This window comes from Petromyzon marinus, chromosome 74 (genome assembly GCF_048934315.1).
Source record: "Petromyzon marinus isolate PM22_M1 ecotype Great Lakes invasive population chromosome 74, UKy_Petmar_22M1.pri1.0, whole genome shotgun sequence".
Classification (NCBI taxonomy): domain Eukaryota; kingdom Metazoa; phylum Chordata; class Hyperoartia; order Petromyzontiformes; family Petromyzontidae; genus Petromyzon; species Petromyzon marinus.
In genome coordinates, this window is record NC_133740.1 from 4,678,690 (window position 1) to 4,702,534 (window position 23,845).

Genomic DNA, 23,845 nt, shown 5'->3' on the forward strand with positions numbered 1-23,845 from the left:
TTTGTGTGTTCTACTCCTGTTCTACAGAGTGAGTGGAGTTTGTGTGTTCTACCCCTGTTCTACAGAGTGAGTGGAGTTTGTGTGTTCTACCCCTGTTCTACAGAGTGAGTGAGTGGAGTTTGTGTGTTCTACCCCTGTTCTACAGAGTGAGTGAGTGGAGTTTGTGTGTTCTAGCCCTGTTCTACAGAGTGAGTGAGTGGAGTTTGTGTGTTCTAGCCCTGTTCTACAGAGTGAGTGAGTGGAGTTTGTGTGTTCTACCCCTGTTCTACAGAGTGAGTGAGTGGAGTTTGTGTGTTCTACTCCTGTTCTACAGAGTGAGTGAGTGGAGTTTGTGTGTTCTACCCCTGTTCTACAGAGTGAGTGAGTGGAGTTTGTGTGTTCTACTCCTGTTCTACAGAGTGAGTGAGTGGAGTTTGTGTGTTCTACTGCTGTTCTACAGAGTGAGTGGAGTTTGTGTGATCTAGCCCTGTTCTACAGAGTGAGTGAGTGGAGTTTGTGTGTTCTACTCCTGTTCTACAGAGTGAGTGAGTGGAGTTTGTGTGTTCTACTGCTGTTCTACAGAGTGAGTGGAGTTTGTGTGATCTAGCCCTGTTCTACAGAGTGAGTGAGTGGAGTTTGTGTGTTCTACTCCTGTTCTACAGAGTGAGTGAGTGGAGTTTGTGTGTTCTACTGCTGTTCTACAGAGTGAGTGGAGTTTGTGTGTTCTACTCCTGTTCTACAGAGTGAGTGAGTGGAGTTTGTGTGTTCTACTGTTCTACAGAGTGAGTGAGTGGAGTTTGTGTGTTCTAGCCCTGTTCTACAGAGTGAGTGAGTGGAGTTTGTGTGTTCTAGCCCTGTTCTACAGAGTGAGTTAGTGGAGTTTGTGTGTTCTACTCCTGTTCTACAGAATGAGTGAGTGGAGTTTGTGTGTTCTACCCCTGTTCTACAGAGTGAGTGAGTGGAGTTTGTGTGTTCTAGCCCTGTTCTACAGAGTGAGTGAGTGGAGTTTGTGTGTTCTACTCCTGTTCTACAGAGTGAGTGAGTGGAGTTTGTGTGTTCTAGCCCTGTTCTACAGAGTGAGTGAGTGGAGTTTGTGTGTTCTACTCCTGTTCTACAGAGTGAGTGGAGTTTGTGTGTTCTAGCCCTGTTCTACAGAGTGAGTGAGTGGAGTTTGTGTGTTCTACTCCTGTTCTACAGAGTGAGTGGAGTTTGTGTGTTCTAGCCCTGTTCTACAGTGAGTGAGTGTAGTTTGTGTGTTCTAGCCCTGTTCTACAGTGAGTGAGTGGAGTTTGTGTGTTCTACTCCTGTTCTACAGTGAGTGAGTGGAGTTTGTGTGTTCTACTCCTGTTCTACAGTGAGTGAGTGGAGTTTGTGTGTTCTACCCCTGTTCCACAGAGTGAGTGAGTGGAGTTTGTGTGTTCTACCCCTGTTCTACAGAGTGAGTGAGTGGAGTTTGTGTGTTCTACCCCTGTTCTACAGAGTGAGTGAGTGGAGTTTGTGTGTTCTAGCCCTGTTCTATAGAGTGAGTGAGTGGAGTTTGTGTGTTCTACCCCTGTTCTACAGAGTGAGTGAGTGGAGTTTGTGTGTTCTACTCCTGTTCTACAGAGTGAGTGAGTGGAGTTTGTGTGTTCTACTCCTGTTCTACAGAGTGAGTGAGTGGAGTTTGTGTGTTCTAGCCCTGTTCTACAGAGTGAGTGAGTGGAGTTTGTGTGTTCTACTCCTGTTCTACAGAGTGAGTGAGTGGAGTTTGTGTGTTCAAACCCTGTTCTACAGTGAGTGAGTGTAGTTTGTGTGTTCTAGCCCTGTTCTACAGTGAGTGAGTGGAGTTTGTGTGTTCTACTCCTGTTCTACAGTGAGTGAGTGGAGTTTGTGTTCTACTCCTGTTCTACAGTGAGTGAGTGGAGTTTGTGTGTTCTACCCCTGTTCCACAGAGTGAGTGAGTGGAGTTTGTGTGTTCTACCCCTGTTCTACAGAGTGAGTGAGTGGAGTTTGTGTGTTCTACCCCTGTTCTACAGAGTGAGTGAGTGGAGTTTGTGTGTTCTAGCCCTGTTCTATAGAGTGAGTGAGTGGAGTTTGTGTGTTCTACCCCTGTTCTACAGAGTGAGTGAGTAGAGTTTGTGTGTTCTACTCCTGTTCTACAGAGTGAGTGAGTGGAGTTTGTGTGTTCTAGCCCTGTTCTACAGAGTGAGTGGAGTTTGTGTGTTCTACTCCTGTTCTACAGAGTGAGTGAGTGGAGTTTGTGTGTTCTACCCCTGTTCTACAGAGTGAGTGAGTGGAGTTTGTGTGTTCTAGCCCTGTTCTACAGAGTGAGTGAGTGGAGTTTGTGTGTTCTAGCCCTGTTCTACAGAGTGAGTGAGTGGAGTTTGTGTGTTCTACCCCTGTTCTACAGAGTGAGTGAGTGGAGTTTGAGTGTTCTACTCCTGTTCTACAGAGTGAGTGAGTGGAGTTTGTGTGTTCTACTCCTGTTCTACAGAGTGAGTGGAGTTTGTGTGTTCTAGCCCTGTTCTACAGTGAGTGAGTGGAGTTTGTGTGTTCTACCCCTGTTCTACAGAGTGAGTGAGTGGAGTTTGAGTGTTCTACTCCTGTTCTACAGAGTGAGTGAGTGGAGTTTGTGTGTTCTACTCCTGTTCTACAGAGTGAGTGGAGTTTGTGTGTTCTAGCCCTATTCTACAGAGTGAGTGGAGTTTGTGTGTTCTAGCCCTGTTCTACATTGAGAGTGAGTGAGTGGAGTTTGTGTGTTCTAGCCCTGTTCTACAGAGTGAGTGGAGTTTGTGTTCTAGCCCTGTTCTACAGAGTGAGTGAGTGGAGTTTGTGTGTTCTAGCCCTGTTCTACAGAGTGAGTGAGTGGAGTTTGTGTGTTCTAGCCCTGTTCTACAGAGTGAGTGAGTGGAGTTTGTGTGTTCTAGCCCTGTTCTACAGAGTGAGTGAGTGGAGTTTGTGTGTTCTACTCCTGCCGTCCCCACCCTCAGACAGCGACGCGGAGTTTGCGCGCCAGCTGCTGGTGCTGTGTAACGGGGCGCTGTTCGAGTGGCTGGCGCTCAACCGGCACTGCTTGCGCGACGGGGATGACGCCCTCATCGCCGTCATCAACAGCCGCGTTGTAAGAACCTGGGGCTCTGTGGTTGCCGGGTGGTCACCGCGTGGGCGTTCGTCCGTTCGAAAACCGATTTTTGCGATGGACGGGAGATGGAAATGCGCACAAGTTCTGAAACCAAGACACGAGGGAGGTAGCCGCTGGAGGTGATGGTGGTGGTGGTAGTAGTGGCGAAGGAGGGTGGTGGTGTTAGTGGCGGAGGAGGGTGGTGGTGGTGGTGGTGTTAGTGGCGGAGGGTGGTGGTGGTAGTGGCGAAGGAGGGTGGTGGTGGTGGTGTTAGTGGCGGAGGAGGGTGGTGGTGGTAGTAGTGGCGAAGGAGGGTGGCGGTGTTAGTGGCGGAGGAGGGTGGTGGTGTTAGTGGCGGAAGAGGGTGGTGGTGGTGGTGGTGTTAGTGGCGGAGGGTGGTGGTGGTGGTGGTAGTGGCGAAGGAGGGTGGTGGTAGTGGCGAAGGAGGGTGGTGGTGGTGTTAGTGGCGGAGGAGGGTGGTGGTGGTAGTGGCGAAGGAGGGTGGTGGTGGTGGTGGTAGTGGCGAAGGAGGGTGGTGGTGGTAGTAATGGAGGAGGAGGGTGGTGGTGGTGGTAGTGGCGAAGGAGGGTGGTGGTGGTGGTGGTGGTGTTAGTGGCGGAGGAGGGTGGTGGTGGTAGTAATGGAGGAGGAGGGTGGTGGTGGTGGTAGTGGCGAAGGAGGGTGGTGGTGGTGGTGGTGTTAGTGGCGGAGGTGGGTGGTGGTGGTGGTGGTGGTAGTGGCGAAGGAGGGTGGTGGTGGTGGTGGTAGTGGCGAAGGAGGGTGGTGGTGGTGGTAGTGGCGAAGGAGGGTGGTGGTGGTGGTAGTGGCGGGGGAGGGTGGTGGTGGTAGTGAATAAGGTTGGTGTGGCCGGTTCTCTTCTGGCCTTACCTGCTAAAGCAAAACTAGTTTAGTAGTTTAGTTTGTAGTGACGGGAGGGGAGAGGCGGGAGAGGAGTGAGCGGCGTGAGAGGAGTGAGCGGCGTGAGAGGAGTGAGCGGCGTGAGAGGAGTGAGCGGCGTGAGAGGCGTGAGAGGAGTGAGCTGCGTGAGAGGAGTGAGCGGCGTGAGAGGAGTGAGCGGCGTGAGAGGAGTGAGCGGCGTGAGAGGAGTGAGCGGCGTGAGAGAGGAGTGAGCGGCGTGAGAGGAGTGAGAGGAGTGAGAGAGGAGTGAGCGGCGTGAGAGGAGTGAGCGGCGTGAGAGGAGTGAGCGGCGTGAGAGAGGAGTGAGAGGAGTGAGAGGAGTGAGAGAGGAGTGAGCGGCGTGAGAGAGGAGTGAGCGGCGTGAGAGGAGTGAGCGGCGTGAGAGGAGTGAGAGGAGTGAGCGGCGTGAGAGAGGAGTGAGAGGAGTGAGCGGCGTGAGAGAGGAGTGAGCGGCGTGAGAGAGGAGTGAGAGGAGTGAGCGGCGTGAGAGAGGAGTGAGCGGCGTGAGAGGAGTGAGAGGAGTGAGCGGCGTGAGAGAGGAGTGAGCGGCGTGAGAGAGGAGTGAGCGGCGTGAGAGAGGAGTGAGCGGCGTGAGAGAGGAGTGAGCGGCGTGAGAGAGGAGTGAGCGGCGTGAGAGAGGAGTGAGCGGCGTGAGAGAGGAGTGAGCGGCGTGAGAGAGGAGTGAGCGGCGTGAGAGAGGAGTGAGCGGCGTGAGAGAGGAGTGAGCGGCGTGAGAGAGGAGTGAGCGGCGTGAGAGAGGAGTGAGCGGCGTGAGAGAGGAGTGAGCGGCGTGAGAGAGGAGTGAGCGGCGTGAGAGAGGAGTGAGCGGCGTGAGAGAGGAGCGAGCGGCGTGAGAGAGGAGCGAGCGGCGTGAGAGAGGAGTGAGCGGCGTGAGAGAGGAGTGAGCGGCGTGTGGAATCTCGCCTCTTGGAGCCGGCGGGCTGCACGGCGGTTCTCAGTCCGCCGCCCCTCCCCCCGGGGGGCCCCCTTTGTTGCCCCTCCCCCCCCCCCTCTCCAGCAGGGCCACCTGTCGGCGGACGTCAACTCCACGATGATGGTGTGGATCGCCGCCATGATGGAGTCGCGGCTCCGCGCCATCATGGCGCTGCTCCCGCCCGGCGGGGAGCACGTGGTCCTGCAGCACGTGCGGCGCCGCCCCGACGCTCCGACTCCGTCGTCGCGGCCGCCGCCGTCGCCGGCCGCGCCGACGCCGGGGGCGGCGGCGGCGGCGTCGGCGTCCACGGTGCGAAGGGAAACGCGAGCCGTGTGAGCGGTGCGTGCGAGCGTGCACGGTGCGTGTGTGAGTGAGCGGTGCGTGTGTGTGAGCGAGCGGTGCGTGTGTGTGAGCGAGCGGTGCGTGTGTGTGAGCGAGCGGTGCGTGTGTGAGTGAGTGGTGCGTGAGTGAGCGGTGCGTGTGTGAGTGAGCGGTGCGTGTGTGTGTGAGCGGTGCGTGTGTGTGTGAGCGGTGCGTGTGTGTGTGAGCGGTGCGTGCCAGCGTGTGAGCGGTGCGTGCTGGGCGACGTTGACTCTTGGCTGTTCTCACCCAGTGTCGCCTACTGGACATCTCTGAACGTGAGCTCTGTAGCTCCTCGGGTACAGATGAGTACAGTGAAACCTGGCATTGCGAGCATAATTCGTTCGGGAAACGTGTTTGTGATCCAACGCACTCGTGTATCAGTTGTGATCACGTGATGCTCGGCAGTACAAAGCGTAGACACGTACGCTGCTACTCGTATTGCCGTGGTTTTCACACCTGATGATGATTGCTTGGTGTTGCAGTCGAAACGTCGTGCGAATTTAATTGTTTTATATTTTTATTATTTTATTGTTTCCCTTCTACGCGGTGGTGACTTTACCGAAAGAACCAAGAATAATAATGTTATTGTTTTACAATAATTTAATTGTTTTATATTTTTATTATTTTATTGTTTCCCTTCTACGTGGTGGTGACTTTACCGAAAGAACCAAGATTAATAATTTTATTGTTTTACAATAATTTAATTGTTTTATATTTTTATTATTTTAATGTTTCCCTTCTACGCGGTGGTGACTTTACCGAAAGAACCAAGAATAATTATTTTATTGTTTTACAATAATTTAATTGTTTTATATTTTTATTATTTTAATGTTTCCCTTCTACGTGGTGGTGACTTTACCGAAAGAACCAAGAATATGAATCCCTGCAGTCACGAAAGCTTTAAATCGAAATGTGTACTGATTCTAAACTTCCTCGGCTGTTGTATATTTACAACAGCCGATGAAGTTTAGTCGTACGTGTCTACGCTTTGTACTGCTGAGCGTCACGTGATCACAACTGATACACGAGTGCTTTGGATCCCAAAACACGTTTCCCGAACGAATTATGCTCGCAATGCCAGGTTTCGCTGTAATTGGGTGCTGCGGCGATGCCGCTGTGATCGGACACGATGTCCGACGTTTCGCCGCGCGTGCTCGCGAGCAATAGGACCCCCTGGAATTCGGTTCAGCTCCGAATTCGGTTTCGGTTAAAGCCTCCGTTGAGGCTTCCAGGGTTACCGAGAGTGGAATCTTACCGAATTAATAACGACGATGGTAACTTTTGATTTAAAGCTTTCGTGACTGCAGCGATTCATATTCTTGGTTCTTTCGGTAAAGTCACGTTGAGGAATCCATCCGGGAAGATGGATTCTGGCTTAGCAATCATTGGAAGGATTTGATAAACCACCTTCGGGTCTTAATTGATTGTTCACGCTTACGGTGGCTTTCAGACAGCATACATTAAATTTTCGTCTCCCCCCCCCTCTTTTCCGAACATAGATGGACTCGTCCTTCTAAACAAACTGTCAAATCACTATCCGTGGCACTAACGTTTAAAAATAAATAAATGCAAACAACGTTTACAAATAAATAAATACAAACCGCCGCTTCTTTCAAATGTTTCTTGCCGTTGGTTTTTTTCACACCTGATGATGACCACTTGCGTTACGGTCGAAACGTCGTGAGAATTTTATTGTTTTATATACTCTTTATTATTTTATTGTTTCCCTTCAACGTGACTTCACCGAAAGAACCAAGAATATGACGATGGTAACGCGCATGTCTTGCGCGTGTCTGTGTGTGTGTGTGTGTACGGTGAACTTCTTTGGCACCGCCGTACGTAGCCAACCGTGACTAGTCGGAGGTGCGGGGGAAGGACGACAAACTTAACGCACAAACGGTTAAATTTGTATTTAAAGCTTTCGTGACTGCGGCGATTCATATTCTTGGTTCTTTCGGTAAAGTCACCACGTAGAAGGGAAGCAATAAAACAATAAAATATATCTATAAAACGATAAAATTCTCACGACGTTTCGACTGCAACACAAGCGGGGTCATCGTCAGGTGTGAAAAAACCAACGGAATGAGCACAAACGCTTATGAAGAAACGAGTTTTGCCAGCGTAGACGATTTAATCGGAAGAGCGTCCCAGATGGCCGCAGAAAGCGGCGCGGTCCTAAAGTGCCACGCGGCGACCACCGCCTTTGTCCGGCGAGCAACCAAAAGTCCCCGCTGCTGCTGCCAACGCCGACCGGAGGTTTGCCCGCTCACGGTCGATTTGCTCTCCTTGCCGAGATGGGCAGCGGCAGCGAGGCATCGAGACGCGGTCTCACGGTGCGGTTCTGCCCCTCCGTGCCCGTAGGACTCTGCGGCGCAAGGGCCATCCGGTGACGAGGTGGAGATGGCCGACAGCGACTCGGTCAAGGTGAGGAGCCTGTGCCCCCCTTGGCCTGGGTGGCACGGAGGGCCCCGGACGCCCCCCCCCCCCGACCCTGGGTTCCGAGCCCAGGTGTCGGCCACGCCCGCGATCAAAGCGGGTTCTCTGGTGACGGAGGGTAGTTGACGGTGTTGGCCCGATAACCGACGAGTTACACGGAGACCCACAGGGCCGCCGCCGCCGCCACCTCGGTTGTAGCGACTTGGTATCACATCTTCTTTGGTTCTTTCGGTAAAGTCACGTAGAATGAGAATAAAATAATAAATTGATTTATTTTATCAATTTGTTATTTTATTCTCATTCTACGTGGTGGTGACTTTACCGAAAGAACCAAAGAAGATGAATCCTTGCAGTCACGAAAGCTTTAAATCGAAATTTAGTATCACATTTCAATCGAGCGTCAGTTTAACAATTGCTTTGTTATTTATTTTCGTTAGACAGGCTGCACTTTGGGCAATGGCTCCGCTATCTCTCTCTCTCTCTCCATACACACACACACGGAGAGACCCATAGACTCGCACGGAGAACCAATACACGGGCAGGGGGGGCGGGGACAATGCAGAGAAAATATTATGGGGAAAAACGTCTTGTCTAATAAGTTTGTGAAATGTATTTTACCAACACTGATCCTGCCTCTGGTCCCTGCTACCACCATCAGTCATCAATACCACCGTCAACACCGCTAACATCATCCTCAATACCACCACCGTCAGTATCACTACTGTCGCCATCAACACCGCCAACACTGCTACCATCATCAATACCACCACCGTCAGTATCACTACTGTCGCCATCAACACCGCCAACACTGCTACCATCATCCTCAATACCACCACCGTCAGTATCACTACTGTCGCCATCAACACCGCCAACACTGCTACCATCATCCTCAATACCACCACCGTCAGTATCACTACTGTCGCCATCAACACCGCCAACACTGCTACCATCATCAACGCCACCACCATCAGTATCACTACTGTCGCCATCAACACCGCCAACACTGCTACCATCATCAATACCACCACCGTCAGTATCACTACTGTCGCCATCAACACCGCCAACACTGCTACCATCATCAGCACCACCACCATCAGTATCACTACTGTCCCCATCAACACCGCCAACACTGCTACCATCCTCAATACCACCACCGTCAGTATCACTACTGTCGCCATCAACACCGCCAACACTGCTACCATCATCAACGCCACCACCGTCAGTATCACTACTGTCGCCATCAACACCGCCAACACTGCTACCATCATCCTCAATACCACCACCATCAATATCACTACTGTCCCCATCAACACCGCCAACACTGCTACCATCAATACCACCACCGTCAGTATCACTACTGTCGCCATCAACACCGCCAACACTGCTACCATCATCAACACCACCACCGTCAGTATCACTACTGTCGCCATCAACACCGCCAACACTGCTACCATCATCAACACCACCACCGTCAGTATCACTACTGTCGCCATCAACACTGCCAACACTGCTACCATCATCCTCAATACCACCACCGTCAGTATCACTACTGTCGCCATCAACACCGCCAACACTGCTACCATCATCCTCAATACCACCACCGTCAGTATCACTACTGTCGCCATCAACACCGCCAACACTGCTACCATCATCAACACCACCACCGTCAGTATCACTACTGTCCCCATCAACACTGCCAACACTGCTACCATCATCAATACCACCACCGTCAATATCACTACTGTCCCCATCAACACCGCCAACACTGCTACCATCATCAACGCCACCACCATCAGTATCACTACTGTCGCCATCAACACCGCCAACACTGCTACCATCATCAATACCACCACCGTCAATATCACTACTGTCGCCATCAACACCGCCAACACTGCTACCATCATCAACGCCACCACCATCAGTATCACTACTGTCCCCATCAACACCGCCAACACTGCTACCATCATCAACGCCACCACCATCAGTATCACTACTGTCGCCATCAACACCGCCAACACTGCTACCATCATCAACACCACCACCATCAGTATCACTACTGTCCCCATCAACACCGCCAACACTGCTACCATCATCAATGCCACCACCATTAGTATCACTACTGTCGCCATCAACACCGCCAACACTGCTACCATCATCCTCAATACCACCACCGTCAGTATCACTACTGTCGCCATCAACACCGCCAACACTGCTACCATCATCAACACCACCACCGTCAGTATCACTACTGTCGCCATCAGCACCGCCAACACTGCTACCATCATCAACGCCACCACCGTCAGTATCACTACTGTGGCCATCAACACCGCCAACACTGCTACCATCATCAACACCACCACCGTCAGTATCACTACTGTCGCCATCAACACCGCCAACACTGCTACCATCATCAACACCACCACCGTCAGTATCACTACTGTCGCCATCAACACCGCCAACACTGCTACCATCAACACCACCACCATCAGTATCACTACTGTCGCCATCAACACCGCCAACACTGCTACCATCAATACCACCACCGTCAGTATCACTACTGTCGCCATCAACACCGCCAACACTGCTACCATCAATACCACCACCGTCAGTATCACTACTGTCGCCATCAACACCGCCAACACCGCTACCATCATCAACACCACCACCGTCAGTATCACTACTGTCGCCATCAACACCGCCAACACTGCTACCATCATCAATGCCACCACCGTCAGTATCACTACTGTCCCCATCAACACCGCCAACACCGCTACCATCATCAACGCCGCTAATGCTGCAATCAACGCTAACGCTGCCACCGTGGCGTCAGTCGGCTCCCATGCAGTCTCCCCCGCCGGCCACCACCGCGGAAGAGGCCGCGGGTCTGGCCGACCGGCCCGTCGCCATGGACGCCGTGCCACCGGGGGCGACGCTTGGCCAGGAGGAAGCGGCGACGGGCGCCGAGGCTTTGGTGGGCGACGCCTGGGCCTCCGTGGTGCCACCCGTGAGTCCGTTGGCACCCCCCCGCCTCCACCGCCTCCGCCGTGGGGTGATCGCGATGGGACGTCAAGGGTCACACGGGGGACATCCGTCTGTAGATGTGGTGGTTGGGTTGGGTTTTGGAGGATGGTGCTGGGATAGCAGACGCTTGGTTACACGGGGGGACGTCCGTCTGTAGACTGTGGTGGTTGGGTTGGGTTGGGTTTTGGAGGATCGCAGTGGGATGATGGGAGCCGTCCTGATTGGAATTTGTGTGTTCTAGCCCTGTTCTACAGAGTGAGTGAGTGGAGTTTGTGTGTTCTAGCCCCTGTTCTACAGAGTGAGTGAGTGGAGTTTGTGTGTTCTACTCCTGTTCTACAGAGTGAGTGAGTGGAGTTTGTGTGTTCTAGCCCTGTTCTACAGAGTGAGTGAGTGGAGTTTGTGTGTTCTAGCCCTGTTCTACAGAGTGAGTGAGTGGAGTTTGTGTGTTCTAGCCCTGTTCTACAGAGTGAGTGAGTGGAGTTTGTGTGTTCTACTCCTGTTCTACAGAGAGAGTGAGTGGAGTTTGTGTGTTCTACCCCTGTTCTACAGAGTGAGTGAGTGGAGTGTGTGTGTTCTAGCCCTGTTCTACAGAGTGAGTGAGTGGAGTTTGTGTGTTCTACTCCTGTTCTACAGAACGAGTGAGTGGAGTTTGTGTGTTCTACTCCTGTTCTACAGAGTGAGTGAGTGGAGTTTGTGTGTTCTACTCCTGTTTTACAGAGTGAGTGGAGTTTGTGTGTTCTACTCCTGTTCTACAGAGTGAGTGAGTGGAGTTTGTGTGTTCTACCCCTGTTCTACAGAGTGAGTGGAGTTTGTGTGTTCTAGCCCTGTTCTACAGAGTGAGTGAGTGGAGTTTGTGTGTTCTAGCCCTGTTCTACAGAGTGAGTGAGTGGAGTTTGTGTGTTCTACCCCTGTTCTACAGAGTGAGTGGAGTTTGTGTGTTCTACCCCTGTTCTACAGAGTAAGTGGAGTTTGTGTGTTTTACCCCTGTGCTACAGAGTGAGTGAGTGGAGTTTGTGTGTTCTAGCCCTGTTCTACAGAGTGAGTGGAGTTTGTGTGGTCTAGCCCTGTTCTACAGAGTGAGTGAGTGGAGTTTGTGTGTTCTAGCCCTGTTCTACAGAGTGTGTGAGTGGAGTTTGTGTGTTCTACCCCTGTTCTACAGAGTGAGTGAGTGGAGTTTGTGTGTTCTAGCCCTGTTCTACAGAGTGAGTGAGTGGAGTTTGTGTGTTCTACTCCTGTTCTACACAGTGACTGAGTGGAGTTTGTGTGTTCTACCCCTGTTCTACAGAGTGAGTGAGTGGAGTTTGTGTGTTCTGCCCCTGTTCTGCAGAGTTAGTGAGTGGAGTTTGTGTGTTCTACCCCTGTTCTACCGAGTGAGTGAGTGGAGTTTGTGTGTTCTACTCCTGTTCTACAGAGTGAGTGAGTGGAGTTTGTGTGTTCTGCCCCTGTTCTACAGAGTGAGTTGAGTGGAGTTTGTGTGTTCTACCCCTGTTCTACCGAGTGAGTGAGTGGAGTTTGTGTGTTCTACTCCTGTTCTACAGAGTGAGTGAGTGGAGTTTGTGTGTTCTGCCCCTGTTCTACAGTGTGAGTGAGTGGAGTTTGTGTGTTCTAGCCCTGTTCTACAGAGTGAGTGGAGTTTGTGTGGTCTAGCCCTGTTCTACAGAGTGAGTGAGTGGAGTTTGTGTGTTCTAGCCCTGTTCTACAAAGTGTGTGAGTGGAGTTTGTGTGTTCTAGCCCTGTTCTACAGAGTGTGTGAGTGGAGTTTGTGTGTTCTAGCCCTGTTCTACAGAGTGTGTGAGTGGAGTTTGTGTGTTCTAGCCCTGTTCTACAGAGTGAGTGGAGTTTGTGTGTTTTACTCCTGTTCTACAGAGTGAGTGAGTGGAGTTTGTGTGTTCTACTCCTGTTCTACAGAGTGAGTGAGTGGAGTTTGTGTGTTCTAGCCCTGTTCTGCAGAGTGAGTGAGTGGAGTTTGTGTGTTCTAGCCCTGTTCTGCAGAGTGAGTGAGTGGAGTTTGTGTGTTCTAGCCCTGTTCTACAGAGTGAGTGGAGTTTGTGTGTTCTACCCCTGTTCTAGTGAGTGAGTGGAGTTTGTGTGTTCTACTCCTGTTCTACACAGTGAGTGAGTGGAGTTTGTGTGTTCTATCCCTGTTCTACAGAGTGAGTGAGTGGAGTTTGTGTGTTCTACTCCTGTTCTACACAGTGAGTGAGTGGAGTTTGTGTGTTCTACCCCTGTTCTACAGAGTGAGTGAGTGGAGTTTGTGTGTTCTAGCCCTGTTCTACAGAGTGAGTGAGTGGAGTTTGTGTGTTCTACTCCTGTTCTACACAGTGAGTGAGTGGAGTTTGTGTGTTCTACCCCTGTTATACAGAGTGAGTGAGTGGAGTTTGTGTGTTCTACCCCTGTTCTACAGAGTGAGTGAGTGGAGTTTGTGTGTTCTAGCCCTGTTCTACAGAGTGAGTGAGTGGAGTTTGTGTGTTCTAGCCCTGTTCTACAGAGTGAGTGGAGTTTGTGTGTTCTAGCCCTGTTCTACACAGTGAGTGAGTGGAGTTTGTGTGTTCTACTCCTATTCATATTCTTAGTTTTTTCGGTAAAGTCACGTTGAAGAGAAACAACAAAATAACAAAATATATATAAAACAATAAAAAAAATTCTCACGACGTTTCGACCATAACTCAAACGGTCATCATCAGGTGTGTTCTACTCCTGTTCTGCAGAGTTAGTGAGTGGAGTTTGTGTGTTCTGCCCCTGTTCTACAGAGTGAGTGGAGTGTGGAGAGAGACGTGAGAGGTGCGAACTTCACAGCACGTAGCCAACCGTGCTAATCTGTGGTGCCACCGTTGTGCGTCCCTCCCCCTCCCCTGACCCCCAAACCCGGGGAGCCCGTCAGGACTGGGTGCCGGTGATGAGGCAGGATATCCACACCCAGCGGCGCATCAAGCCGCAGGCTCCGTTCAGCGACGCCTATCTCAGCGGCATGCCCGCCAAGCGCAGGAAGGTGCGGGTGAGGTTTTATGTGCTTGTTTGGTGGCGTGGTTGTTTGGTGTGGTGGCGGCGGTGTGACTGATTGGTGTGGTGGCGGTGTGGCTGATTGGTGTGGCTGCTGTTTGGTGTGGTGGTGGCGGTGTGGCTGCTTTGGTGTGGCTGCTTTGGTGTGGCTGCTGTTTGGTGTGGTGGTGGTGTGGTGGTGGTGTGGTGGCGGTGTGGAGATTGTTGTGGCTGCTGTTTGGGGTGGTGGTGTGGTGGTGTGGTGGGGGTGTGGCTGTATGGTGTGGCTGTATGGTGTGGCTGATGTTTGGTGTGGTGTTGTGGTAGCGGTGTGGCTGATTGGTATGGTGGCGGTGTGGCTGATTGGCGGTGTGGTGGTGTGGCGGTGTGGTGGTGGTGTTGTGGTGGCGGTGTGTCCGAGTGGTTCCTGTGACACGTTGGCGACACTGTCCACAGACCATGCAGGAGGGGGAGGGTGGACGCCTGTCCCTGGCCGACGCTCTACGCCGAGCGGCGCGCGGAGCCGGGGCTCAGCCGGTGACCAGCGTGGAGTCGCTGGCACGCGACGCCGACGCCACGCAGGCCGCGTACAGGCAGCAGGTGACGCGTCGCTCCGTCGCTCACGGGCACAGGCGGCGGGTGACGTGCGGCTGAGGTTGCTCAACTCTCCCCCCTCCCCACCCCTACCCCCAGGTGAAGTCTGACATCAAGAAGCGCCTGAAGGACGACTCGGACTACGATCCCAGTCGCTTCCCCAACTCGCGCAGAGTCTTCGGGGACGACGACTCTTAGGGGCGCGCGCACGGCGCCAGAGCCGTTGGTGCAGGAGGTGACGCACCACCATTGCTGTCACCACCATTGCTGTCACCACCACCATTGCTGTCACCACCACCATTGCTGTCACCACCACCATTGCTGTCACCACCACCACCGCTATCATCATCATCGTCGCCACCACCATTGCTGTCGCCGCCACCACCGCTATCATCATCGTCGCCACCACCATTGCTGTCGCCGCCACCATTGCTGTCACCACCACCATTGCTGTCACCACCATTGCTGTCGCCACCACCACCGCTGTCACCACCGCTATCATCATCGTCGCCACCACCATTGCTGTCACCACCACCACCGCTGTCACCACCGCTATCATCGTCACCGCCACCATTGCTATCACCACCACCACTTTCACCACCGCTATCATCATCATCGTCGCCAACTCCACCATTGCTATCACCACCACCGCTACTATCGTCACTACCACCACCGCTTTCACCACCACCACTGCTACCACCGCTATCGTCACCACGACCAACCACCATCATCGTCACCACCGTCGTCATCGTCACCGTCACGCCCATCGCCGCCATCATCATCGCAGTCGCCCACCACCAACACACGCGTGCTTGACTCCGTACTGTATATTGTTGCCAAAGTGATGACAGTTTTGCTGTTTATTTTATTGTCTTGGTTGGGGGGGGGGGAAGGGGGGGGCTATAGTTGGGTGGGGTGGTGTTGGGTAAGATGATGTTGGGAGTTCGGTTTGTTGCTGTGTTGCGTGTCGCCCACCCACCCACGCCGCCACCACCACCCCCATACTTCACGGCGATGTCTCTTCTTCTCTTGGAACCCCGTGATGAATAAATGACGGACGTTGTAATGGCTTGGAGTGGGTATCGTCGTGTTGGCGGTGGGAGACAACCCCCACCCCCACCCCTATCTACCCCACCCACCTCCCTGCCCAACCCAATCGCCGTGGATTGTCGGTGGAATTGTTCCGTCGGCCCGGCTTCGCCACTGTCCAATTTGTTGCGGGGTTCAGTCACGGTTTTAATTCTCGTCCACCCGTCCAGTTCTCATCGGCCCACCCATCAACTCGTCTACTCACCCACCAACCTACTCACCCACCAACCTACTCACCCACCAACCTACTCACCCACCAACCTACTCACCCACCAACCTACTCACCCACCAACCTACTCACCCACCAACCTACTCACCCACCAACCTACTCACCCACCAACCTACTCACCCACCAACCTACTCACCCACCAACCTACTCACCCACCAACCTACTCACCCACCAACCTACTCACCCACCAACCTACTCACCCACCAACCTACTCACCCACCAACCTACTCACCCACCAACCTACTCACCCACCAACCTACTCACCCACCAACCTACTCATCCACCAACCTACTCAACCACCAACCTACTCACCCACCAACCTACTCACCCACCAACCTACTCAACCACCAACCTACTCACCCACCAACCTACTCACCCACCAACCTACTCAACCACCAACCTACTCACCCACCAACCTACTCACCCACCAACCTACTCAACCACCAACCTACTCACCCACCAACCTACTCACCCACCAACCTACTCAACCACCAACCTACTCAACCACCAACCTACTCAACCACCAACCTCACCCATCAACCTACTCACCCACCAACCTACTCGCCCACCAACCTACTCACCCACCAACCTCACCCATCAACCTACTCAACCACCAACCTCACCCATCAACCTACTCACCCACCAACCTCCCCCACCAACCTACTCACCCACCAACCTACTCAACCACCAACCTACTCACCCACCAACCTACTCAACCACCAACCTACTCAACCACCAACCTCACCCACCAACCTACTCACCCACCAACCTACTCACCCACCAACCTACTCAACCACCAACCTCACCCACCAACCTACTCAACCACCAACCTCACCGATCAACCTACTCACCCACCAACCTACTCACCCACCAACCTACTCAACCACCAACCTACTCAACCACCAACCTACTCAACCACCAACCTACTCAACCACCAACCTACTCAACCACCAACCTCACCCACCAACCTACTCAACCACCAACCTACTCACCCACCAACCTACTCACCCACCAACCTCACCCACCAACCTCACCCACCAACCTCACCCACCAACCTACTCAACCACCAACCTACTCAACCACCAACCTACTCAACCACCAACCTCACCCACCAACCTACTCAACCACCAACCTACTCAACCACCAATCTCACCCACCAACCTACTCAACCACCAACCTCACCCACCAACCTACTCACCCAACCGCATACTTGCCTGCCCATCCGCCTCCTCGCCCACCTCACCCACCTACTCACCCACAAGCCTGTTCACCCACCAACCTACTCGCCCACACACCCACCCTACTCACCCACCCACTCACCCTACTCACCCACCCGCCTACTCATCTGCCCAAAGGCAAAGATCCCCCATATAGCCAATAGCTGTTGGCGAGCACCGAATGAAGGTCGTCACCATGCCTGCATACGACGTGCCAGGGAAGGTGCACGGAGGCCACGTGACATGTCGACTGCCTGCAGGTGGGTCACAGGACAGACCCAGCAGCTGCCATGGGTTGGCTGAGATGACTGGGAGATGCACCACCTGTGCCCCCTACCGTGACAACTTGCCACGTTTCTAGCCACCCGGCACTCCGCCCTCCGTTGTTGCTGGAGGGCGACTGCCTCCAACTGCCCAGTAGCAGCTTCCTTCACGAGCCTCCTCCACAGAGGCCGATCTTGACACCGCTGGTACCGGTCATCGGCAAGGCCACTCAGCTCCACGTCCTCCTCTACCACATCACTCCATCTCTTCTTGTGCCAGTGATGGATTTTTCCTCCTGCCCCCCCCCCCCAAAACCTCACCTCCTACCCCACCACCAACTCACAGTACTACTATCCACAGCACACCCCTCCCCCAACGCCTCCACCACCCCCACTCAACGAATAGGCATACAACCTTCATAAAACACTTTATTTTAGTACAACAACATACGGGAGGGGGGGGGGAGACCTATTATTCCGTTTTTTTTGCAGTGTTACATTTGTCACATAGAAAAGCAATGGGGAGTGGGTCGGGTAGGTGGTGGGGGTGGCGTTCCAACCACAGCCAAACCTCGCGGAGTTCCGGGGTGTTGCCAGGGTTAGGGGATGAGTCGGAAGGGGGTGGTGGAAACCATGGTGTGGACCCCCCCCCCCCTCCACTCCTGAAACGCTGTTTGGTGGAAGAGGGGGAGTTGAGAATAGGAAGAAGAGGTTTTGTATGTGTGCACACACGTGTTTTTATTTGAATTTTAATATAAAATAACCACCTTCCTGTCACACTAACTATACATTGGAAACACGGGTTTTTTTTTTTAAACAGCTACGGTAGGGTTATTATAACAAAGATAATATATTGTGTCCAGTAACACACGAGGCAGGGGTGGGGGGGGGGTGGTTGGTGGGGTAGGGATCTGGTTGTGTGGGTGGTGGATCCTCACTCGGCACCGCCCCCTGCCCCCACAGAAACAAATGAACATGCACGGCCGACGGGGGGGGACCCGACACTCCCTCCACACCTCCGCCTTCCCGCTCCGCGCGGAGCGACCGCGCCTGCAATAATTAGTAAATTACAAAGTTATCAAATAAAGTCTTGTATGTACAATTGTGTTGGTGTGTGTGTGTGTGCGCGTGGGTGCGCGCCCTGTGTAGAAATGAAGCCCCGAGAGAAAGAGAGAGAGAGAGAGCGAGCGAGCGGATTGCCGTGTGACGCGAATCGACGAGTCAATCCGCCTCCCAAGCCTGCGCACCGGCGTCCTCTCAAGATGCCCGCGTGGCTGCCGGCCTTGCCAGGCGCTGCTTGCCAAATGGCCCACAAGGCTGTCGAGACTTACACCACGGGGTGGGATCTTGATGAGGCGGGGATACGCAACGTGATTTCACGGGGGGGGGCGGGCGGGCGGGCGGGGTATGGGGATGGGGGTGAAAGCAACGACACTTTAAAAGCTGCGCCGGCCTCCCGATTCACTTCTGTCACGTTGAGTGCGCGCCGTCTGGCCAACAAGTGCTGGCGTGGATCTCAACGTGGCGGTAAGTCCGTCCTTCCCCAGGAGGCGCGAGTTTTTTCTGCTGCTGGATAGCAAACCGCGAATAAATACTCTGAGGGTCTGGCGATTTGGGGGGGGGGGGGGGGGGGCCTTAAACCAACCGGCTCAGCACGACGGACTTCACCGCCACCCCCCCCCCCCCGGGCCCCCTCCCGATGGGGGTCCGGGGCAGCCTGAAAGCTACGATACCGTTGGGGGGGGAGGGGGACCCCTTAAGCAAGCGGACCAGCTAAATAAAAAAAAAACCAATGGAAACTCTTGATCTGTCTTTTAATGAGTTTTGACGCTCCGCCTCCCCCGCCGCTGTCGTGATAAGAGCCGAGACGTTGACGGACCTCCACCACGGAGAAATTAAAATCCTGGTTGGGGGGGGCTTATCTCGGAGGGAGGGGGGGGGTGGGGGGGGGTGGGGGGGGCACCAATCGTCGAAAAAAACCGAGCAGCTGCCGATCAGCGCGGTTGGCGACATTGACGGTGCGAAAGAAGTTTCACGTTCGTACGTTGCGGGGGTGGGAGATCAACGGCGGTTGCCCACGATGGAGAGGAACTCGTGCCAACCCCCCCCCCCCGACACGAACAGGGGGCGTGCGGTGGGGGGGGTTGCCTGGTGCCCCGGGGGACGAGAATCGGAGCGGCCGCGGAAGCTTTTGGAAGTCTTGTCGGGCGAAAGACGGTGGGCGGGGGGGGCGGGGGGGGGCGGGGGGGGGGCTTCCCGTTGGGTTTAGCGGATCATGAAAGATTCGAGTCGGCGACGCGTCTGACCAAATTCCGTCGAAACGGAGGGTGGGAGAGGAGGGGAAAAACGCCGCGTATGAAAACACAACCGGCGGCTCTCAGGTTTTTACGTACATTCCCCCCCCCCCGCCCCCCGCGTTTTAACAACCCGAACTTTCATTCGTAACAATAATTAGTATTTTTTTTTCTCTTTACAAACACCAATACCCACCACACCCCATCCCCGCCCCTCCACCTCCACCCCCCTTCCCCGTGATTTATTTGGACTCATCTTAAAATACAGTTGCCACCGCAACACGGTTGCTACATATATACACCGTCAGATCGATCGGGTGGGAACGTCGTGCGTAGGTTTTTGACAGCCTCGGCCGTGCGTGCCCAAGCGTTGTGGTGGAGCGCTTCCGCTAGAAATGCACTTGTAAAAATGTCGGAGGGAGAGCGTGAGAGAGAGAGAGAGAGAAAGAAATTCAATCGCCCGTAGCGCAAAAGTAACGCTTCAGAAATTATCAGAGCGCTTGCAGAGCCCCAAATCAAAATGACGGGGGGGGGGGGGGGGGATAAAGGAAAAAAAATTAAACAAAAATAATAATTGCGTTTTTACCTCCTAAAGCCGCCCACCGCCACCATCACCCGCCTTCTAAAGCCAGCGATTAATCGGCGTGAATTTGTGCCCAGGAATCATCATCATCATCATCACCACCACGACAACAAACAAAAAAAGATGTTGATAACCCGCGAGAATTATAAAAGCAAAACGAGCTTTCATAGAATGAGCCGAGCGTCCGCGTCAAACCAAGGACTCGCCAATATGTTCATCAAGCGCCACCGCGGCCGGCTTGTACACAAGCCGGCTCTGGTCGCGCTACCCACCATCAACAACCACGCACTCCCACCGACCACCGCCATCATCATCATCATGATCATCAACGTCAGCGGGTGGTGAAATGACACACCGTACACGTCAGCACGCACGCACGAAGCTTGTCGATGGGCGGCGGCGGCAGCAGCAGCAGCAGCAAGGAAGGAGAGTCGGGGGTTGGTGGTTTCATGCCGAGGCTGGAAGGTCGTGGCCACTGCGAGTTTGGCAAGATCCGTGGTGGTTGCGGTGGAGGATGATGATGTGGTGCTTAATCCACAGGGGGACCCCCCCGCAGCCTTCAAATAAACCACTGGGGTTACTTGGGGAGCGCCGCCGCCGGCGTCACCTCGACTCTCGCGTCCAAAAACTCCCACCAAACAAAACAACAAACGAAAGAAGCTAAGGTGAAGTGTGGCGGAGTCTTCTACTTCTGCCCGCCAACTCAACGCCCGCCGCCGCTCCCTCTCTTGCCCCCCACCGCCCCCCCCCCACCGCCCCCCACCACCGCCCACCACCGCCACCACCGCCGCCACCAAGGCGGCTCTCCCCGGGGCGGGTCGGCCGATGTTCCTTCATCGTCGTCGGCGGGGTCGGCGGGGTCGGCGGGGCCCGATGATGGGACGGCTCTCGGGCCAGACTAAGCAAGGTCGGTCAGAGCTCGCAGCGAGGGTTGGCCGCAGCTGGGGCCCCCCCCCCAACCCCGCAACCCCGCAACCCCGCAACCCTCCACCGCCACCGCCCCCCCCCGCCCCCCCAAAAAAAAAATCACCAGTACGGGCGAGGCTGCTGCCGGAAGTAGGGCGGCCACAGGTAGCACTTGCCGCACTCGCCGCAGCGGAAGGTCACCTCCCCGCGGCTGTTGGTCTGCAGTGGCGGCAGCGCGCAGGGGTGCTCCTCCTTGCCGTCCTCGCGCACCGCCTGAGCAGCGCCGCCGCCGCCGCCGCCGCCGCCGCCGCCGCTGCCGCCGGCGGCGCTACCCGCGGCTCCCTGCTGCTGCTGCTGCTGCTGTTGCTGCTGCTGCTGCTGCTGCACTCCCACCCGCCCTTCCCCGCCCTGGCTTCCTGCTCACCCCCAAGCATTCGGGAGGAAGCGTGCGTGGGGGAAGGGAAGGGGGGCGGGGAGGGGGGGGGGGGTGAGGAGCGGGTGAGGGGAGGAGACGGTGGGTAGGGGGGCACGGGGTGGGTAGGGGGGCACGGGGTGGGTAGCGCACACACACACACACACAGAGGGGGTTGTTGCCAGGCACTTGTGTCCGTGTGTTTTGTGGAGGGGGGCGAGAGCGGTGGAGTTAAGGTCGGCTCCGTTCCTCGGTGTGTCGAGAAGGGGGGGGAGGGGGCCGGCCGCGTGGGGGGGTGGGCGCACCACCTGTGCCTGGGAATCAAACACGGAAGCGTGGGCGAGGAGAGGGAGGGGGGGTGGTGGGTGGGGGTCGCTCCGGGGGAACTGCGGCAAGGCTGCGACGTCGGCACCGAGTAGCGGAGTCGTCCTCCACGTGGCTGGCGGAGGGCCCACCCCCACGTCACCCCCACGTCACCCCCACGTCACCCCCACGCGTCACCCCCCACGTCACCCCCCACGTCACCCCCCACGTCACCCCCCACGTCACCCCACACGTCACCCCACACGTCACCCCACACGTCACCCCACACGTCACCCCCACACGTCACCCCCACACGTCACCCCCCACGTCACCCCACACGTCACCCCCACACGTCACCCCCACGTCACCCCCACGTCACCCCCCCACGTCACCCCACACGTCACCCCCACACGTCACCCCCACACGTCACCCCACACGTCACCCCCACGTCACCCCCACACGTCACCCCCACGTCACCCACACGTCACCCCACACGTCATCCCCACACGTCACCCCCACACTTCACCCCCACGTCACCCCCACGTCACCCCCACACGTCACCCCACACGTCACCCCCACGTCACCCCCACACGTCACCCCCACGTCACCCACACGTCACCCCACACGTCACCCCCACACGTCACCCCCACACGTCACCCCCACGTCACCCCCACGTCACCCCCACGTCACCCCCCCACGTCACCCCACACGTCACCCCCACACGTCACCCCCACACGTCACCCCACACGTCACCCCCACGTCACCCCCACACGTCACCCCCACGTCACCCACACGTCACCCCACACGTCATCCCCACACGTCACCCCCACACTTCACCCCCACGTCACCCCCACGTCACCCCCACACGTCACCCCACACGTCACCCCCACGTCACCCCCACACGTCACCCCCACGTCACCCACACGTCACCCCACACGTCACCCCACACGTCACCCCCACACGTCACCCCCACGTCACCCCCACGTCACCCCCACACGTCACCCCCACGCGTCACCCCCACGCGTCACCCTAAAACGCCACGTTGGGGGGGAGGGGGGCGCTTACTTTATTTCCATTCAAAAACGCCGCGACTTTCCCGCCCCTCCCCCGCCCCCGCCCCCCCCCGTAATAAACAGTCACCGTGACAAAACCGCAGCCTCCACAGCCATCATCATCATCACCGCCGCCATCATCATCATCATCGTCGTCAACAGCGACAAAGCTGCGTCACTGCACGAATTTTCGCCGCCGCCGCCGCCGCCGCCGCCGCTCCTCCCCCTCCTCGGCAGCGTCCGGCGCGGTGGGGATGGGGGCGGTCGGGCGAGCAAGCGAGATCTTAAAGCCCCAGTGGTTTAACGTCGGAGCGACTCGAAGCGCACATGCAGGACCGCGCGCAAAAGGGACCGCTGCTTCCAAGGCGGCGGCGTTTGCTGTTTTTTTTTGTTGTTTTGTTTTTGCCTCGGACGCGGGTTTTGTTTTAGGGCATCTCCGTTTTGGCTCCGTCTTCGGCGCGGGGTGGACGCGTTCCGCTTTCCGGGGAGGGGTTTGGATTCGTTCGTTTCCGGGGGGGGGACAAGCAATGAGGAATTCCACCCAACATGCCGTGTAAACTGGGGCTTTAAGGGCATTTCTCTCCTGACGTCCTGGTTTTATCGCCACACGCTGGTGGCGTTAACCCCACACACTCTCCCTGACTCTGGGGTTGCTGAGCGAGTACAGCCGACTCGGGGGGGGGCGGCGTGAGGCGGGGAGAGGGGGAAGGGTGAGAATGGGGGGGCGGGGGGAGAGGAGGACACGGGAGTGGTGGGGAGCAAAGGGAAAGGAAAGAGGGAGGGAAGAGATAGGAGGATGTGGACTGCGGGTCTCTGGGTGAGCCTGTGGGTCTCTGGGGGAGCCTGTGGGTCTCTGGGAGAGCCTGTGGATGACTGGGTGAGCCTGGGGGTGACTGGGAGAGCCTGTGGGTCTCTGGGAGAGCCTCTGGGTCTCTGGGAGAGCCCGTGGGTCTCTGGGAGAGCCTGTGGGTGTCTGCGTGATCCTACGGGTCTCTGGGGGAGCCTGTGGGTCTCTGGGCGAGCCTCTGGGTCTCTGGGCGAGCCTATGGGTCTCTGGGAGAGCCTGTGGGTCTCTGGGGGAGCGTGAGGGTCTCTGGGCAAGCCTGTGGGTGACTGGGCGAGCCTGGGGGTCTCTGCGTGATCCTGCGGGTCTCTGCGTGACCCTGAAGCTCT

General features: G+C 55.5%; 3 protein-coding genes across 15 annotated transcripts in view; 1 reads left to right on the forward strand and 2 right to left on the reverse strand.

The window, feature by feature from the left end:
- LOC116958193 (large proline-rich protein bag6-like) overlaps positions 1-15,390 on the forward strand; it is a 54,846-nt gene extending 39,456 nt beyond the window's left edge. For 8 of the 13 annotated variants that reach the window (XM_076056208.1, XM_076056204.1, XM_076056205.1 and 5 more), the window contains 7 exons: positions 2,949-3,079; positions 5,016-5,240; positions 7,656-7,718; positions 10,561-10,734; positions 13,633-13,746; positions 14,187-14,330; positions 14,424-15,390. In XM_076056208.1, the coding sequence (XP_075912323.1) occupies positions 2,949-3,079; positions 5,016-5,240; positions 7,656-7,718; positions 10,561-10,734; positions 13,633-13,746; positions 14,187-14,330; positions 14,424-14,522 (950 nt within the window). In that variant the 3' untranslated portion in view covers positions 14,523-15,390. The remainder of the gene's footprint in view (positions 1-2,948; positions 3,080-5,015; positions 5,241-7,655; positions 7,719-10,560; positions 10,735-13,632; positions 13,747-14,186; positions 14,331-14,423) is intronic. The other 5 variants (XM_076056207.1, XM_076056214.1, XM_076056215.1 and 2 more) reach the window with 2 other exon arrangements.
- The window catches only part of LOC116958194 (uncharacterized), a 342,903-nt gene that overhangs the window by 250,075 nt on the left and 68,983 nt on the right, over positions 1-23,845 (reverse strand). The window lies entirely within an intron of this gene.
- The window catches only part of LOC142907111 (uncharacterized), a 31,366-nt gene continuing 25,054 nt past the window's right edge, over positions 17,534-23,845 (reverse strand). The window contains exon 2 of the mRNA XM_076056236.1: positions 17,534-21,321. Coding sequence (XP_075912351.1) covers positions 21,026-21,321 — 296 coding nt within the window. The 3' untranslated portion in view covers positions 17,534-21,025. The remainder of the gene's footprint in view (positions 21,322-23,845) is intronic.